At 38.6% G+C, this 18,059-nt stretch overlaps 1 protein-coding gene across 1 annotated transcript in view; it reads right to left on the reverse strand.

The window, feature by feature from the left end:
• Positions 1-705: 705 nt before the first annotated feature.
• Positions 706-18,059, reverse strand: part of MEP1B (meprin A subunit beta) — a 27,582-nt gene continuing 10,228 nt past the window's right edge. The window contains exons 6-15 of the mRNA XM_011362566.2: positions 14,880-14,997; positions 13,909-14,087; positions 12,172-12,390; positions 11,406-11,558; positions 9,733-9,948; positions 7,311-7,754; positions 5,638-5,817; positions 3,791-3,965; positions 2,971-3,169; positions 706-744 (exon numbers count right to left, since the gene is read on the reverse strand). Of these exons, the coding sequence (XP_011360868.1) occupies positions 3,004-3,169; positions 3,791-3,965; positions 5,638-5,817; positions 7,311-7,754; positions 9,733-9,948; positions 11,406-11,558; positions 12,172-12,390; positions 13,909-14,087; positions 14,880-14,997 (1,850 nt within the window). The 3' untranslated portion in view covers positions 706-744; positions 2,971-3,003. The remainder of the gene's footprint in view (positions 745-2,970; positions 3,170-3,790; positions 3,966-5,637; positions 5,818-7,310; positions 7,755-9,732; positions 9,949-11,405; positions 11,559-12,171; positions 12,391-13,908; positions 14,088-14,879; positions 14,998-18,059) is intronic.

The raw sequence follows: 18,059 nt of genomic DNA on the forward strand, positions 1-18,059 counted from the left end.
AAATTTTTTCTGGTTTGACTTTCTAATAAGGTATTGATAAATGTCACGCTCATAAGCAAAAGCTCTTTTAATAGTGTAAAGTCTCCCGAGACCTAAAACTTGAGAATCACCATTCTAGAAGTTTAAAGTTTTCTTGTTGATTGTAGTTGTTCAAACAAATTCTAAACCAAGCTCACATACCAAAGGATTTATGTAGGAAAAGAAGAGAGTGGCCAGTTTTGGAGTGATGGGCACATGTCCCCAGAGGGAAACAGATGTCCTACTGCCCCTCCCTACATCGGCATAGGACAGCACAGAAACGCTGAGGTTCCACGTGGAGGGTCAAGGCCATTGGACGTGTCCAGCGGTTTCTGGAAAATTACTTGTGAGGCCACGACCCTTGGCCCCCAAATAAAGGATCAGTAATTTGAAAAGCTATCTCTAGGTGTTGCACTGCTGTTACAGACAAGTTATACTTCTGGAGGAGCCTGACTTGCTTCCCCTCCTTTATTTATTTTCCTTTTTTTTTTTTTTCTTTTTTTTTTTAGTTCCCCTCTATTAGGAACAAAACACAAACAACATTTCAACGATTAAACTTTCACCAAAATAATGATTTACTATACTATATCCAGTTATTTACAGAGAAGATCCATTTATAGAAGAATGAGGTGATTGTAATATTTTAGGTGAAATCCATTAATGAGGAATCCTTTTTAATTTTATTTGCCGGCCATATTGTTGAGTTAATCTTCAAAATTCATGCTGCTAAAAAGGGAAAGAACAATTGATGACTTAATTTCTAAATTTAAAAATTGTCTTTTAAATGAATCACAATAAAAAGTTCTAATTTTTAAATGAAATGCTATCAGCAGTCTCCTGCCATCCCTCCCAGTTGGCAGAAAGCCCCAGCCCCTGTCTCCAGAAAGATGCACTGGCTTGTTGGACTCATGTTATTCAGATGCTAAACATCAGGGTGAGCACATGCTTCAGCCTTAGAAAGAAGGTCATTCTAATTTAAGATCTAAATTAGTGCTAGAGTTTCCGTCATCAGTGAATTGACTGTAGAAATGCTTGGACTAAGGAGGATGTAAGTTGATTCCTTGCTTTTGGTAATGTTTAAATGACCCAGAGGCAAAACAGTTCTGCTGTAATATTATGGTGATTTTACATGTGTCCGTGTGTGTGTCTGTGTGTATGAGTGTTTCCACTTAATGGCCCTACCATGTCCCTGATACCCTGATAGTTTCCTCCTTTTTGACTTAATATCCTTCTTTCTCCCTGTTTTATCATTTTCTTTAAATCCTTTTAGTTTTTACTTAAGTCGGCTCTTCAAAAGCACTTATATTTGCCATTTCCCAGAGGAACATCCTGGCAATCCATTCACCCAGCTAACTAACTGATTCTCTCCTCCCTAACCACTTCTCCATCTTCCCCACTCCAGCACCAGAATTCCTCAGGACTGGCCCAGGGGACCATGCCTGCAGGCACAGCTTCCATCAGGTCGACCTACTGGGTCCTGTATTGTCAGATCTGTTCCTTTTATTTTGAGGCATAAAATAAACTGGAATAGCTGTTTAGAAACAAAGAAACGTGTATACTTTTTAAGTACTTTTCTAACAAGCCATCACCTTACGATTAGCTTTAAACATCTATCTTCATGTTGAAGAAATACGAAAGCAAATATGAGAATGAGACTATTTGCTTTCTGTTTATTATCATGGACTGTCTTTTGATTAACTTTGCAAACAAATTTAGAATCTTAAAATCAGGTTGTCTAATTTTAAAAAATCATAACCTTAAAATACAGTATGTCTTGAATAATCATTTTTCTTAAGAAAATATACTCTTGCTTTAGCTAGTTGCAATATTTTTATTTTCAGAAATATTTTAATTACACATGTTTTTCTTTAGTTTTACTAGTAATTCTCAGAGACTATTTTTAATAAAATAGAACTGGAAAAAATTTTAAACTTCACTTTTAAATGATGTTTAGATTTTATGCCATTTTCTTTATGTTATTTTTGTGAGAACAGGAATCTGTATATGAAACTCTGTGCTATTATTGGGGTACATATTATTGGGATGTTGGGATCCATTGCTTAGTCCTGCCCTTCAAAATGAAGGCTCTCATGCAGGACATGACCTTCCACAAAATGCACTTGCTCAATTTTCTCATTCCTCTTGGGAGCAAGCCCCATCCAGTGGCTATTGATGTGGTCAGAACCTCCTTGCCTCCTTTTGGGACATGCCTAAGGGGCCATCTTAGCTTCAAAGATTGCAGTAGGGTGGGTTGAGGCCTCCGCTGCAATCAATCACATCACAGTCCAACCTCGCCTCTGCCCAGACCAGCTTTCCTCATTCCAGTACAGGCGTTCCCAAGAGTAGTCCCCAATAAACCTCCTGTATGCCAATGTCCATCTCTGACTGCTTCCCAGGCCATTTTCAAGAGTCTATTATCATTGTAAACACCTCTAAGGCAAAACTTTAAACCCTCTACTTGAAAATCTTGGCTTAGAGTTAGTTGCTGAATGTGAAGCCAGATTAGTTGAAAACTTCTTTAACGAAAAAGTCCCAAATATGTCTGTGCTCCCTTTCTACAAGCCTGAGCTCACCATGACCCAAAAACTTTTAGAACAAAAATATATCCAGGTAACCTCTCCCCTTTACCAGGAAGGTTGAAACTTATAGGCAAAATCAGTTTTGTTTTCCAAAGAGGCTTACACTCACCCAGAAAAAATGTACAACCATACACAATTTTGGATACAATTATAGGAAGATATGAAACTCCCTCCAAAAAAGCCTCCATGGATCCCAATTTAAGGACTGTTGATTTATAGTGAAAGTAACAGGAACTCATCGTCTCAAAGCAGTCGTCCCCATCATAGGGCATGAAGAGAAAAATTTTTTTTAAGTATATTTAAAAAGTCTTAATTCTTCTTCATATGATTTCATCAATAGATTTTGAATAACGAAATATCAGGCTCAACTTACATTTTCCGGAGCCATATTTACTGTATTTGAACTTTAACGGTATCTCTTTCGGGTACAATAGACAGCGATGAGGGTGACTATCAGCATCAGGACAAACACAGCAACAGTTGAAGAAGCAATAACGACAACGTAATCTCGAATCGAGCCTCTCTTCTCACACCTCTCTCCTGTGTACCACCAGTCTTCCCCTGATGGACACCTACACATTAAGAACATAACTCAGAGTTATGAATTGATATTTAAATCTGAAAACCTTCATCATAAAGGTGTGGGTCTACATTCAATTTATTGACATCTGAAACATTTCACGTATTCTGGACTAGAGGGGTTGGTTAGACTAGCACCAGGAGTCTAGGCCGGGTCAAAGGAAAAGAACAATGGAATGACTCCTAATCTGGTATTTAAAACAGCAGCTCCAAGGTGGGAAAGGAAGGTAGCATAAGTAACGGAAAAAATTTCTCAGTGTCCCAGTTCCTTTACCTCCCAGCTATACACTTTGGCCAAACTCTTCCCAGAACCTAAGTATATCCATCTAGAAAATGGGGACAGTTACAGTCTATCGTGAGGACTTAAGACATGTAACTCCTGAAGTCTTTTTCAGGCAATTAAAATACAAAGTGCCGTTTTTCATAAATAATTGTATTGTTCTTGTGGCTATTGGAACTCCCAAGTGAAGAGCAAAAAATAAATATCCTATGAATGCTTTTGAGGAGAATTAACCAATTTCTCTCAGATGAAATATTAGTATTTAACCCCATGTTGTGGGAAGATAAAATTTCAAACAGAAGAGTGGGAAGAGCTCGTCCAAATGACCCCTTACCTGCATTCAGCTTTGCCATCTCGAACAGTGCAGATGCCATCATTCTCACATGTGAAGTTTGTACAAAGGTCGTTAGTGTCAGAGGTTGGGTTTGGCTGTGGTTGTGAGGTTGGGTTTGGCTGCGGTTGTGAGGTTGGGTTTGGCTGCGGTTGTGTAGAATTAAGGTGGGATATGTCTAAAGACAACAAAGGGAGAGCATGGATGGAAATCATGCTTTAGCAAGTTTTTGCAAGTTTTTGCTTTAGCAAGTATTTGATCTTTAAGTTTCAAAATGCTCAGGTTTCAGGTTCGTGAGAAATTCAGATAATCTTAAAGCATAGTCCAGCAACATTCAGAGGCAATAAAATAATAGTCAGGTTCAAATGTAGATGCAAAGGGGAGCTGGGCCAGCCTATAGGGCTACAGCTGAACCACAGCTTGCCTGGGCCTGGGCTTGCCTGAACTCTAATGGGCCCAAGGCTTTGTTACTGTCAACCTAAAGTGAAAAGGCCTTTCAAATTGAGAGGCAACAAGCATTTATTTGAGATCAAAAGAACAGCTATTCAGGAAGCACCGATTCAGGTAGCAGCTCAAATAATGTTCTGAATAGGAGACAAAGACAAGGGGTATTTATGAGAAAAGGTAGGGGGGAAATTATATCAATAGAGGGAAGGCTTTTCTATTTTGCAGATAATATACAATAGTGATGTTTATTCTAAAGAAAGTTTTTAGTAGTCATAATATCTGTTTGCTTATCTTTGCAAACGGTTCTTTGGACACAAGGTTGCTTTAGGCCCAGTCCAAAGGTTATTTTGCCCTGTTTTAACTTCCAAAGGTTTGAAGCATAAGACGCACGAGGCAGTTCCTCTGGCGAGGCAGGTCCCACTTCATTTTAAAGGGGCTCCGTTTATTGTTTTTTCACAATCCTCAAGGAGAAAACAAGGAAACTAAAGTACATATTGCAAGGCAGTTGATGGGCTTTCCCAAACTCGTGAGTCTCTTGCTTGGTGGAGCAGTTGATGGATATTTGTGCGACCTGGTGGCACATAACGCCAGGTCGCCTGACAACCAGCGTTCTGTTCTTTGCAGTGTCTTCTATTCCTTCTCATCAAAACAGGGTCAAATGGAGTTAATGAATACGTGATTTTTTCTTGCTACATAAAATATTTTCTCCCTTGACAAAAGTTTTCCTGAATAATTTTTCTAAGAACTATCATTTTGTTTTACTCTAATTGACACTAAAATCAAAATTTCATGGGTTTTAATTGTACCACTTTTCATCACAAACAAAATTCTGATTTACTGAGATGCAAGTGGGTCTTTAATAGCAAATGAGTTAAAATCCTACCACATAAAACATGGGAACCACCAGTGTTCCTGGAAAATGTATTTTTGATTGCCATAGGTAAGAAACTTTAAAGACAATAGATTTTTATTATTGCCAAGATGTATGTGTGTATGTGTATGCGTGCGTATGTGTGTGTGTTTGTATTTGAAAGAGACAATAAAGACAATACATTTTCTGTTTGGTCTCACATGATATGTGATATTTTTATTTCTGGAATTCTAGACTATAATTCTAAGGTATAATGGCTATACTTTAACTTATTTCTAAAGAAGTTTTCTGGCTTAAAGTTTTCCACTATTACTCCATGTACTGGTAATTAAATTCTTTATCCAGGAACCCTTACTGTTTCTATTTAAATTACTTTCATATTGTTAATGATTCATACCCCAAAAATCCTACTCAGACCCATTTGCTCCTACATCTCTACCTAATATATATAAAAATGGAAACCAGAAGAACACAGTAAACAATCAATGGCTACAACAAATTAGCTTACATAAAACTATTTTTATTGACATACCTTCCACCGTCAGTAGGATATAAACTTCATTTCCCTTTATAAAATCTCTGCTTTTCAGCCTCTCATGGGTTATAAAGGAGCTGGTTCCATAGCCCCCGCCTCTTCTAAACTGAGTTCCATTAGGGAAAAAAGCCACGTTTCCCACTTTGGAAGGCCTGTCCCAAAAATAGGTTTCATTATCTGAAAAAGCAATTTATATTAATGGATTGTGTTCAGCATCATCATAGCTTTTGGTGATAGGAAAGAACAGACAATGTGAAACACAATTAGAAGGGAGCTCAAAATAATTAAATGATGCTATTGACCTGTGATATATACCCTGGCAAGTCCCTGAAGCTTATTCATTTATACTGTCCTAAAGGAAATGAGATTTCTTGGCAGGGAGTACCACATTCTGGAATATGAGTGGAGAGGTATCCAAATGTCCTAGGTGGGGTATCATATCTATACAGACAGACCAGTATACATACTCTCCTGCCCATTAGAATCACTCTTTGGTGGCCTTCTGAGTTACGGATAATTCTAACTGAGTTAAATCAATATGTTGCTGAGAGAGCTTTTAATATTATCATAGATCAATTTATCTTGTTAACTGAAGGATCCACCTAACAGAGCAAAGTCCTTCAGGAACAGAAGACAGAGGGAAGTACTACTTCTGGAAAAAAGGTGATGACCCACTCTCGACCCTGAGCCATTTTCAATGTCATTCAGGGAGAAATGTTTTGATAAAAGTAAAGACATTCTAAGCATCAAGTCCCTACAAACCTTTTTGTGCATACTATCTTTTTCCTATCAGATTAAGGTTTTTATTTTCCCCTATATCACGTGGGTCCATTCTTTTCATATCTAGAATTCAGATTGGGCAATGATATTCACCTTGCCATAATTCCATTTTTCCTTTTATTGAGTTGCCAGAGGGCAAAGGATTATTAAATTTAGATGTGATCATTGCTTTCTGGGTGCTACTCTTTTTTGAGATTGGAACATGGAGAATAATTCCACCACTGGCAAGTCCTCTAGAACTCTTTAATAAAAAGTTATAATCCATTCCCAACCCTTCCCAACACTAAAGAGCACCTACTCAACATCTTCTCTCTGATCAAAGACCATCTCCCATTACAAGAGCTGACTTGTTTTGACAATCTCAGTGGCAAGATCAGGGCAGCATGGATTAGGAAAACTCAACAGCTGAGAGCCTCTCCATACCAGGACTTTCCCCAAGCTTCCGTGCTTGATCTGTACTGATTCTCATAACATATCTGTTATTATTACTGACCTAATTTTACTGCTGAGAGCACTAGGGCTCCAAGAGATTATTTGCTCAAGGTCTATTAGCTTAGCTAATGAAAAGAAACCTTGGCTTTGACCCCGGGCATGTCAGACTCTAAAACCAACACTCCAGGCACAACCCTGAGAATTCAGAAAAAGTCATCAATTCCCAAGAATACAGTCAATATCTTTTCTATTTGTCAGCATTCCTGCTGGCATTCCTGACAGTCTCTGCCTGGGACACTCTATCCATGACTGAAGACCTTCTCCTAAATATCTTCTGTTCCTAATTTTGGGGCTCAAAATTCACTAGGTACCTGACTTTGCAGTCTCTCATTCCAAAAACCTTCGTCCCTCTGAGAGCTATGATCATGTATTAGCAATAAAGAAAATGAGTCACGAACCAGTGGTCATAAATGGGTCTGTAGTTATACTCCGCTGGTTGGACATACGCTGTCGAATGTCAGGATTTTGATCCAAGAGTGTCATCGTGGCTTGTTGCCAAGGACATGGCCACTGTAACTGATCATCATTGGCTCCAGAGATCAAGTGGAAATATATTCCTGCATAAGTCGAATGGTTTAGATTCAAGTAAATCTGAAAGGCATAACCTTTAGAAGAATAAAATGGAGGGCTATATAGAATTCCATTTGGGCTGCCAATGAGCTCTGTGAAATTCCTTATATGCCAGATATGATGAGGACATTGTGTTTCCGAAAGATTGATGTCATCAATAGACAAGCCACCCGATGATGCACCAGGGCCTCTGACTCCTCCAAACACCACTCTGAATTTATTGGTTGCATTCATTTTTACATAATAGAGTTGCCAGTTCCCAATGGGTATATCTGCAAAAGAGACATTATTATTTTAAAGAAAAGAAAGGACTATGAATCATATGCAAATCAATATGAGTTCTAACTCTCATGGATAAATGATCATCCTAGAGCTACTGATTCCTACAGGTTTGAGGTATGGCTTTCTCATTCCTCCAGCCCAGGTCCTTTCACTTCAAGGTATTTTTGTGGGGTCGGACTCCTCTCTGGAATATTTGGGTGTTTATCTAGTTGTTTCTCAGAGAGGTTACCCTTTTCCAGAGATGGGTGAGCAAGCAGCAGCATCTAACTCATGAGTACTACATGCCCTACTTACGAGTTACCTTTCACTCCATATTAGTTCTGTTAGCTAAACGGTCAGGCAAGCCCGACCGTTTATTTATTCTACACTCGTACCCAAGATTCCTGTGATAGTCAGCCAAAACCTCCGTTAATACTTTTATACTTTGATTGGAATACATCCATCACATGCAAAATTTTAATCAATTTTTCGGCAGTATTAAACAGGAATCCACCAAACCCTAGAAAGCCCACATCCTACAATTTACTCCTTAGATCACTTAGCAGTGACTCAACATTATAAATATTATCTGACATTTTTTACCACCTCTTTTCTCCCCAAGTTGCACTTCCCCCTCCACTATTTTCCCCTACTCTTGGCCAGCAGCACATGCTGTGCCATCCTGTCTTATTTTCCTATATCACATATTTAAATAAGAAGCAGTACATTTAAAATTTTTCAGAAGGCGCCACATAGAGAACAGCTCAGGAATTCATGTAAAACTAGTAGTGAACATAATGACTTAAAACTTAAATACAGAAGCACTTAATGCAAAACACAATTCCTTGAAAATAAGTTAGAAATATCCAAATTACAGAAAATGCTATTGTCCATGGATGGACTCTAGATTGAACAAAAACCTTTATGAGAGCTTCCACTTCATTATTATTAGTACAGTTTAAATTCTAGATTCCTAAGCAAGTTTCTTAAGTGCTATTGTCCATCAGTGATACCACCACAGATTTTTGATGGAGATGAATATCTATATCTATAATATATCTTATGTATGTATTACATATTATATGTAATTACATATAAGATATATGTATAGTACATGGTGTGTATATATATAAAATGAGATTAAGAACCTCACAAATGAAAATATTATCATATTTCAAACTGTTTCTCGTAGCTAAATAGGGAAGAAGGGGAATGGCATGACATATAGCATAATGTGAATCGATTTTATAATAGGTTTTACTCAATTAAGTCAAACCAAGAGGTCAATATGTGGAGCAGACGGTAATACAGTTGCTGGCCCACAGCCCCTCCGCCTCAGGGAAACTTCTTAACCATCAACCACCTCTCTGACCAGGGATTGAAAGGAAAGCTAGGCGCCCAGCCACAGCATTGCCTTCTCTCCACTCAGGCATTGCTCCAGAAGCGACATTTAACTCAAGTCATAAAAATCAGAACCCTTCACTGAGACTTATTTTTAAGCTAGAAACTAGAGTAAAGGTCCCCTTTCCAGTCTGATAGCAAAAGTGGTAAGATGTAAGCTGGGAAGTGAAACAGTCGAAGCACCAGTTTTATGGACAAAGTCCACCTGAAAACGCGAGAGGTCCCCAACCTTGTTCAAGAACAAGTCCAGTCCTGCCTGAGGATTTCCATTCCACAATTTAGTTACATCTAGCCAGTAGCTTATCCAATTTTGCCTACATTGGTTTCCATTGTATTTTTATTACTTGCCAAGAACTGACCTCGTCAGTGCCAGAGACTGATCAACAGTCTCTTAAATGAGTGTCACACATTATAGCACACAAAGGACTCTCATTTTAGCATCCTTACCACAGCATAAAACAAGGGGTCTCAAGTTCTACATTGAAAAGTGATGAATCCAGAGCCCCTACCCTATTGTGAGTTGTTGCATTAAGTAGAATTAAGATGGCCACACTCTGAACCCAAACAATAAGAATGTTGATATTGTACCTTTTATTTCTTCCAGGAGAGTTAAAGTTCCATTCACATTGTCTGCAGAATACTCCCTGACATAGATGTTCAGTTGGTCATTTTCACTTCCACTGTTATATAAATAAAACTGCAAGCACTGAAATCCTCTTTTAGGGTACAGTGTTCTACTTTCCAGCATTGCCGTGGCCCCCACATTTACAGTGCTACTGTTAAAATGCATAAAGAAACCAGAACCTGTTAAGAAGACAAAAGCAGAGTTGAGAGAAAACAGATACTAGATATAGAAATATGTGTCTTGTGGGCATCATAGTTCCATTTACTTCCCATTGTCTGCAGGGCACTGAGTTGGTCATTTAAATATGGTTCTAGGAGGAGGCAGTTTATGAAAGAGACAACATCAGACAACATTTTTCTTACTATAGATGTTAGTTTTCAAAAATGGGAAAAAGTATCACTTACTGATCTAGTTTCTCAATCTCTCAATCTCTCTCAATCTCTCTCAATCTCTCTCAATCTCTCTCAATCTCTCTCAATCTCTCAATCTCTCTCAATCTCTCTCAATCTCTCTCTCTCAATCTCTCTCTCTCTCTCTCTCTCTCTCTCTCTCCTCCATTCCTCCTTTTCTTCCTCCCTCCTTCTGGCCTATATAGGACCACTATCCACTATCCAAATCCGTATTTAAAAAAATATTTTTTTTATCAAAATATATTTGACATTTACAATTGTGTAAATTTTAGGTATACAATATGTTAATTTGATACATTTCTATATTGTAATATGATTGCTATTGTAGCGATAACTAGCAACTCTATCACGCCACATAATTTTTTTTAGTAGTTGGAATAATTAAGTTCTAGTCTCTTAGCAGTTTCGATGATTATAATATGATTCGTTATCTATATTCACTATGGTGTGCGTTACATCTCTAGGGCTTATTTCTATTTGTTGCAAGTTTATACCCTTAAACAACATCTGTGCTATCCCCTCATACTCTTACTCTCTCCCATCAAAAAAAAAAAAGGAAAGGAAAAGGAAAAGCACCTCTTCAATATTGGAGACCTCATCCCCTGCCTAGATCACCTGAGCTGTCAAGCAGTGGCCCTAGGTTCTGAAGTCTAATTTTACATATTTGCTGCCAGAAATGAGCAAATAAATAAAAATTTGGTAGTTGTAGCCAAATAAAAGCTTATTTAATTTTAAAAAATGACAATGGAAAAGGATACTTATCTGAATAAAATTAAATAAATGTCTACCTTCATTTTAAGCATCTTTTGTAATAGGAGCATATAATCACAACCAGTTGAAATTCTGAAGCTGATTAATTCACAGCCCAGTGGTGTTCACTAGAAAGTCTCTTGTATTCTGTGATCTTCAAGAAAATATCCCCACTACTTCAGAGATAAGCGTCCTTAGAGGAGAGACAGCCCTCTCTTGCTGTGGGTACATTCAGTGGGGTAGAGGCTTCATGGAGCCCAGCTTTGACTCACAGAAAGAAAAGCAAACTCAGAGAGTAAAAGCAAAGAAATTAACCATGGCCTTATAAGGCACAGAACCTATTCCTTAGCAGCAACCTAATAGATTACCATGAAGAATTCTGATAGAAATTAGAGATAGAACCACAGTCTTTCGTAGCAAAGGAAAAGGTTAGAACCATGTGTAAGTAAAGCCTAGAAGCATCTCACTCCTATTACCTTTGCACTGGCCCATGATGGAGTGATCACTCTCTGGCCCCATGGGAACCTGTGAAACCCGCTCCCAGTCAACATTATCATCCGAACTTTGGATCATACCACACACATTTTCCAGTTCAAAATCGCATGAATCCATAAAGCTCAAGGAAGAGGCTGCAAAATCAAAAAACAATTGTTGACACTCATATAACAGGATAATCTAAGTAATAAAATCTGAGCTTATCTGAGAAGTTCTAGGACTGCCAGCATGACATTAAATGGTGGTAGGTGATGGTGGCTTGAAAATCTCTGCTACCAAGATCTTGCTACCAAGACATTGATCAAGTCTGTATATCTGAATAAGCTGCCTGCCCCAAGTCTTCTTATTAAATTATCTAATTATAGAAACCCGAGTCTACACTCATCTAGTTATTCAGATTATTAAGCTACCACCCAGGCTATTTGATCTCATTTATATTACGACCATACACCTCATTTTGGCTAAAAAGTGGTCCACATTTAAATTAGTAACAGCTTCAAAAACATATAGGGAGCACGTTCCTATAAGATCCAATTTATTTTTAGTTCTAAAGGCCAGACTGTAAGAGAAGAAAATTGCTGCTTCCAAGTTTGAAATTGGAATTTGGGTGCTATTCTACTTTTTTTCCTGAATATCAAACTTCTATAATTTCAGAAAATGCAGCAATGCTCAGCAAAATGACACAGTGTAATTTTTCCCTATATAGCAGAGAAAAACAGAAGTCATTTCAAAGAACCCATCACATACAGCAATTATATAGTTGATTCAATTTTAAGAGATCATATTCACTGAAATCCATTCGTTGGCCAATCACATCCATGAAGTCTGAGATTCTTGTTACAATCGTTGGTTCTGTTCCATTTTGGAATGCATTTTTACTGTAGTGCATGACCGAAGTGTAATCATAGGGGACATTCAGAGAGTCTGAGACTTGGTCATTATAGCTGTTAAAATTGTGCTCCATGCCTAAATGATAAATAAAAAAAGTTTCAATCACTTGATGTTCATAAAATTCAACTTATTTTACTCCAAATATTGGTAATTTAGAAATGGAGGCTATAATAAACATAGTACAACCTTAGCTACAACTAAGCTATAGTATTTCAAGGATATTTCATATATTTCTGTCTTCAAATATAATATTGTAGCTTAGAATTATGGTACCAGCAGTCATGCCGAACACGCCTAAGTTTTCATTACAACCCAAAGCTGGACATTAGCATCTGGCCTAAGTTCTAAGAACCACTCATGGAAAGGAGGATTCTAAAAGGTGTTGCTGAAACAATCAGGGCCTTTGGCAGATGATGATGAGAGGGTGGGGGCATCCACAGAAGATGGAGATGAAAGGAAGAGGACTTTGGGAGGTGGGGTGGGATGAGACCTAGGAATGATAACGTAGAGACATCAGAAAGGATTGGCATAGTCAGGGGTTTCATGGTTACTGGAATATGTGTAGATATATTTTAAATGACTACATTTAGAGAAGATACCAGGCTACTCAGCATCATAGTAATGGGTAACTGATTTTACTTGCAATCAGATGATTTTGTGGACACAATAAGGTAGATCTGATCTCCACAGCACATAGATGCATTATCAAATCTAGGCAGATGTTTCTACCAAAAATAAAACTTTGAGAATCCTAAAGAATGAGGCTATGGCGTAAAGCTAAACACTTCTCTGGCTTTAGAAATCTTTTAGTTTGCAGCGCTGCCTTACCCCAGTTGAGATCATTAGACACTGGGGTGGGAGGCAGTAAGGAGCAAGCTATGATGTTAAAACTGTGATATCAGGTGGCCTCAGTTCAGAGCCTCACATGATAATAATGCCATTCCTTCCGCCATCCCCTACAGATACGAAACTAAGTGTCACTGTGGAAAAAAATGTAGAAAACATGAGCTCTCATCAGGCATAGTGATTAAGACTTTACGAGTTGGAACACAAAGTCACAAAAAGTTCAGGCTGTCCAACCACTGCAGTATTTCCCAGTATGGGTTCCAAGGAACAATAAACCCAAATATTCTACAAAAAGAAAACACAAAAGGACCATGGTCAAGTCACTATGGGAAATGCTCCTCTCTTAGACATTTACAATTTATGTTAATCTAACAAAGACTAACAGTGTAAGTAATTATAAGTTTAATTTCTGTTAACCTAAGATTTCCCAAACTAATTTGACCACAGATTCCTTTCCACACAATATCTGTGTGGACAGCACATTGTGGGACAGTATTTCATAAAACATGCTTCAGGAAACATTAGTTTTTAAGATTACATCCAGCTCGAACATACTAGGGTTCTTGGATACCGTGCCCCAACAATCTTCAGCCACCTCAATTCATATTGAGTTAGAGCTAAATGAAGTAAGATATCAAAACATCAGAGTTTTCCCATTATTAACAGTTGGCGCAGATGTCAGGAGAGAGAACAATGCTAAGAAATTCAGTCTTTAACTAAAAATGTAAGAAAACAAGAGAAATATACCTGACTGAATTCTGTCCCACATTATCATGACATAGTCATCCCGGTCAGACCGTGACTGCTCATGCCAGAATCCCAGTGCGTGGAGAAACTCATGTTGAACAGTTGCTATTCTGTCACAGTTTGCCCCAATAGAGAGTTCTTGCCTCCCAACATGCCTATTTCCCACTGAAGACCAGCAGCTTACAGGAACATTTATAGGAGAAAGGAGAGAGGATATTATAATGATGCAGATTAGGTCTCAGGGCAAAATCCGCAATGCCTAATTTACTTAGATACCCACTTTAAATCCTTCACAATGGAAGGATCCTGACAGTGCATTTCTCTCATAATCCTTGTCAGGTATGAAAAATCTTCCAGATCAGATGATCTTTGGAGAACTTGCCCCCACACCAAATACAACATAGGAACAAGTCATCCCCAAGTCAGCCTCATCCTGATTTTTCTAGAAATTTCCAAGTCTTTCATATCATCTTTGCTATGCCAATAACCATTAATAAGGATTTCACAGGTACAGCAACCACTCAGAATTGCTGAGCTCAAGACAAATAACACAAAATATATAAAATATACATCATATTATTATTATATATAATAAATACCTTCTTAACTCAAGTATTAAGAGTCGTTAGATTAAAATAAATTTGAAGACACAAACGCACACACATATGTTTTACTTGAATGGGGACATAAGGAGTATGTGAATTACAAATGAGCTGAAGTTTATGAAGTTGTGGGACAAATGGCATTGATCCCACCTTCTTTAACTAAAAAAAGGGTAGTCTGCTTGCATGTATGAAAATATTATTTTATGGCTACAGAAACTAGAGCCAACTGTCTTTTACTCTTTAATGAACAGCGAAGGAAGCCCCCACCCCCCCTCAAGTTCAAGGCCTAGGGCAATTGCTGTGATATAATGCCCCAGCCACAACAGTTCTCATTACTACCTTTAGAAGACAAACTCATCAACTTACCCACTGTCCTTGAACACTGATATGTAGTTAGTTTCTCCCGTCCAAGGCTTGAAGTCAATGCACGTTTTTAGGCGATAGCGTTCAAATGCATTCAGGATCACTCCCTTAGCATTCATTTCTGAAAAAAAGGAAACAAATGAAAATATATTTATTAAAATAAACACTAGGGGGTGGCCCCATAGTGTAGTGGTTAGCACATCTGCTTTGCATGCAGAAGGTTCTGGGTTCACACCCCAGGTGGAACTATGGACCATACCCGGGGGGAAACCAGGCTCCCCGGGTGCATGCTGGGAGCATGCGAGAGGGGACGCCCCACCTTCAGAGATCTAGTTTTTAAGGGGAAACGGAAACATCCATGGGTCAGGGTTGGAAGTGGGGCGGAGGGAATTAAAGAGGGGAAAATAAACAAACAAACAAACAAACAAACACCATTAACCAATTCACCATGAAAACAGTCTGCAATATATTGTTTATCATAAGCTGGTCCTTTCATAGATGTTTAGTGTTTTATTTTTACAATATTTAATATTCGGTACCAATTAAGTACAATAGTCTCTACTTTAACATCGTCAGTAGGTTCTGCTATAAACAACATGAAGTATGACAAAACCAATTTTATCATAGGCTAATTGTTATAAACAAGAGTTAAGTTCCTACGGCATCTCATTAACATCGTTACAGAAACTATGTTATTTCAGTACCTGCTGTATCATACTCAAGTATTTGATTATTTTTCAGATTTCTTATTTTGCATCATATTTCTTTCTCTGGAACAATTAGAGGTGCATTACCTCAGCGAACATATACATTGGCTCACAGGAAAACAAAATGAAAGATCACTGTCATCTGCTTCATCTGAGAAGCTACAATATGCATTTAAAGCTTCACAGCAGAGATTTTAATCTGAGGACCTTGACATTGGAGGGTCCATGAATATACTAAAATAGTATGCAAAGAATCTATATAGCTATGTCTGCAAAGTCCATTTTCGGGGGAAGAGTGTTCATAAGATTCACAAGTGAGTTCATGGCCCCAAATAGAGTTAAGAACCATGGCGTTGGAGTCTAAAATAATGCAATAGGTTGGATAGACATAGAGCTCAAAGAAGGCAGAGGCATGGATACAACAAAAACATAGAGGAAAAGAAACTCAGAGAAAAAGAGCTGTACCAGATGCACGTGGAGAGACAATCACAAATGGAATGGAGTCAGTGCTAGTAAAGTGAAGGATGGTGGCTGTAGGGAAGCGGGGGAGAGTATTGCAGAGTGGAAAGCACTTGGACTTTGGTGCTAGACACACCTAAGTCCTCACCTGTCCTCACCACTTACTTTTGATGTATAACTTTTGCCAGTTTAATTCACCTTTGGAGTTTTGGTGTTATAAGTTAAGGGAAAAATAAAATCAACTTTGCATAGATATTGTGAGGATCAGAACAGAAAGTAGAGATGAAGGAGGAAAAAAATATGGCATATATGATAGAGTCTCTGTTCATCCCTCTGGTGACCAAATAAAAGTTGTGACAGAAACAAGGAGCAGCAGCAAGGAAAAATTGCCTGGGATCTAGAAAAACAAGCCATACAACTAGGGAGAAATCTGAGAAATCTAAGGTATCACCCTGCAACGTCAGAAGGTAGGATGGGACAAGGACACGGGGCTGCCTGGTCTCTAGCAGCTGAGTGAGACGGAGGCTGTGGCTGCAGCAGCAGCAGAAGCCTCTTAAAAGGGCTGTGTCCACGAGAGGATTTTCGCGGTGACAGACCTGCTCGCTCTGAGCACTAGTGCTGATTCAGTTGTGCGCAGAGGGCACCAGGGACTTACAAGGAGAAATTGTTGGAGTGAGGGCTCAAGCAAGACTCACTCTGTACAGAAATGCCAGCGATATCCATTGTTCCCTGTTGAGCCATCCCCTCTCCCAGTGCGCAGGACACAGTGCCACCATAGCCCTGACGGCATCAAACTGGATAACAGAGGTCTCTCTGCCCAGAAGATTCCCTGAAACCTCGTCTCTCCCAACTTGTGGCCCCACCCAAGCCACATCCAGGTGTAACCTCAGCGAGTCAGGTGTTCCTTGCTGAGCAGTGCCTAGACTGACACTGGAGGCAGCTGACTTGAGTTTCTGGTGTGGCCTTTTGAAGCAACTATAAGCACATCTGTGGATTGCTTGCTGAATCTTAACAGGTGGCCCTGGAGGGGCAGAAGCTTGAGCTGAATTTGGCCTGCAGCTGAACCCCTCTCAGGACTATGCCACACTAATAAGACTGAGAGACTTAGGAGCTTGGCTTAGTACATAGAAACAGATATGGAAAGGCAGCCAAAATGGGAAGACAAAGAAGCAGAAACCATATGAGAGAACAGAACAGAGATCCAGATATAATGGAGTCAAGTAATCTAACAGATGCAGAGTTCAAAACATTGGTTATAAAGATGCTGAATGAACTTTTGGGATGTATAGAGAACTTTGACAAAGAGATAAAAAGCATAAAAATGGAAATAGAAATCATAAAAGGGAACCAGTCTGAAATGAAGAACACATTATCTGAGATGAGAAGTATATTAAATGCGATAAACAAAGGAAGAAACAAAGCAAGTAAAGAAAAGGATCAAATGCTCTATCTAGAGGACAGGAAAGCGAAGGACACACAATCAGAATGGCAAGAGATGAGATGCCAAGACTATAAAAATAATTTAAGGAGCATATGGGACACTATTAAGGGTCCAAATATCCGTCTAATCGGCATAACTGGAGAAAATCAAGATGTTGAATAACTGTTTGAAGAAATAATGATGGAAAACTTCCTAAGCTGGTGAAGGAAATGGACATTAAACCCCAGGAAGCTCAGAGAATTCCAAAAACCAGGGATGCAAAGAGGCCCACACCAAGACACATCATAATTAAAATGCCAAAGGTTAAATACAAAAAAAGAATATTAAAAGCAGCAAGAGAAAAATAGCTAGTTACTTATAAGGGAACGCCCATAAGACTTGCAGCTGATTTCTCAAAAGAAACTATGCAGGACAGAAGAGTTTGGCAAAAATATTCAACAGGATGAAGACCCAGGATCTACAATCAAGAATAATTTATCCAGCAAAGCTATCGTTTAGAAGTGAAGGATAGATAAAGAGCTTCCCAGACAAAAATAAGCTAAAGGAATTTATCACCACTGAGCCAGTACTACAGGA

This window comes from Pteropus vampyrus, unplaced genomic scaffold (assembly GCF_000151845.1).
Source record: "Pteropus vampyrus isolate Shadow unplaced genomic scaffold, Pvam_2.0 Scaffold3, whole genome shotgun sequence".
In the NCBI taxonomy this organism is placed as follows: domain Eukaryota; kingdom Metazoa; phylum Chordata; class Mammalia; order Chiroptera; family Pteropodidae; genus Pteropus; species Pteropus vampyrus.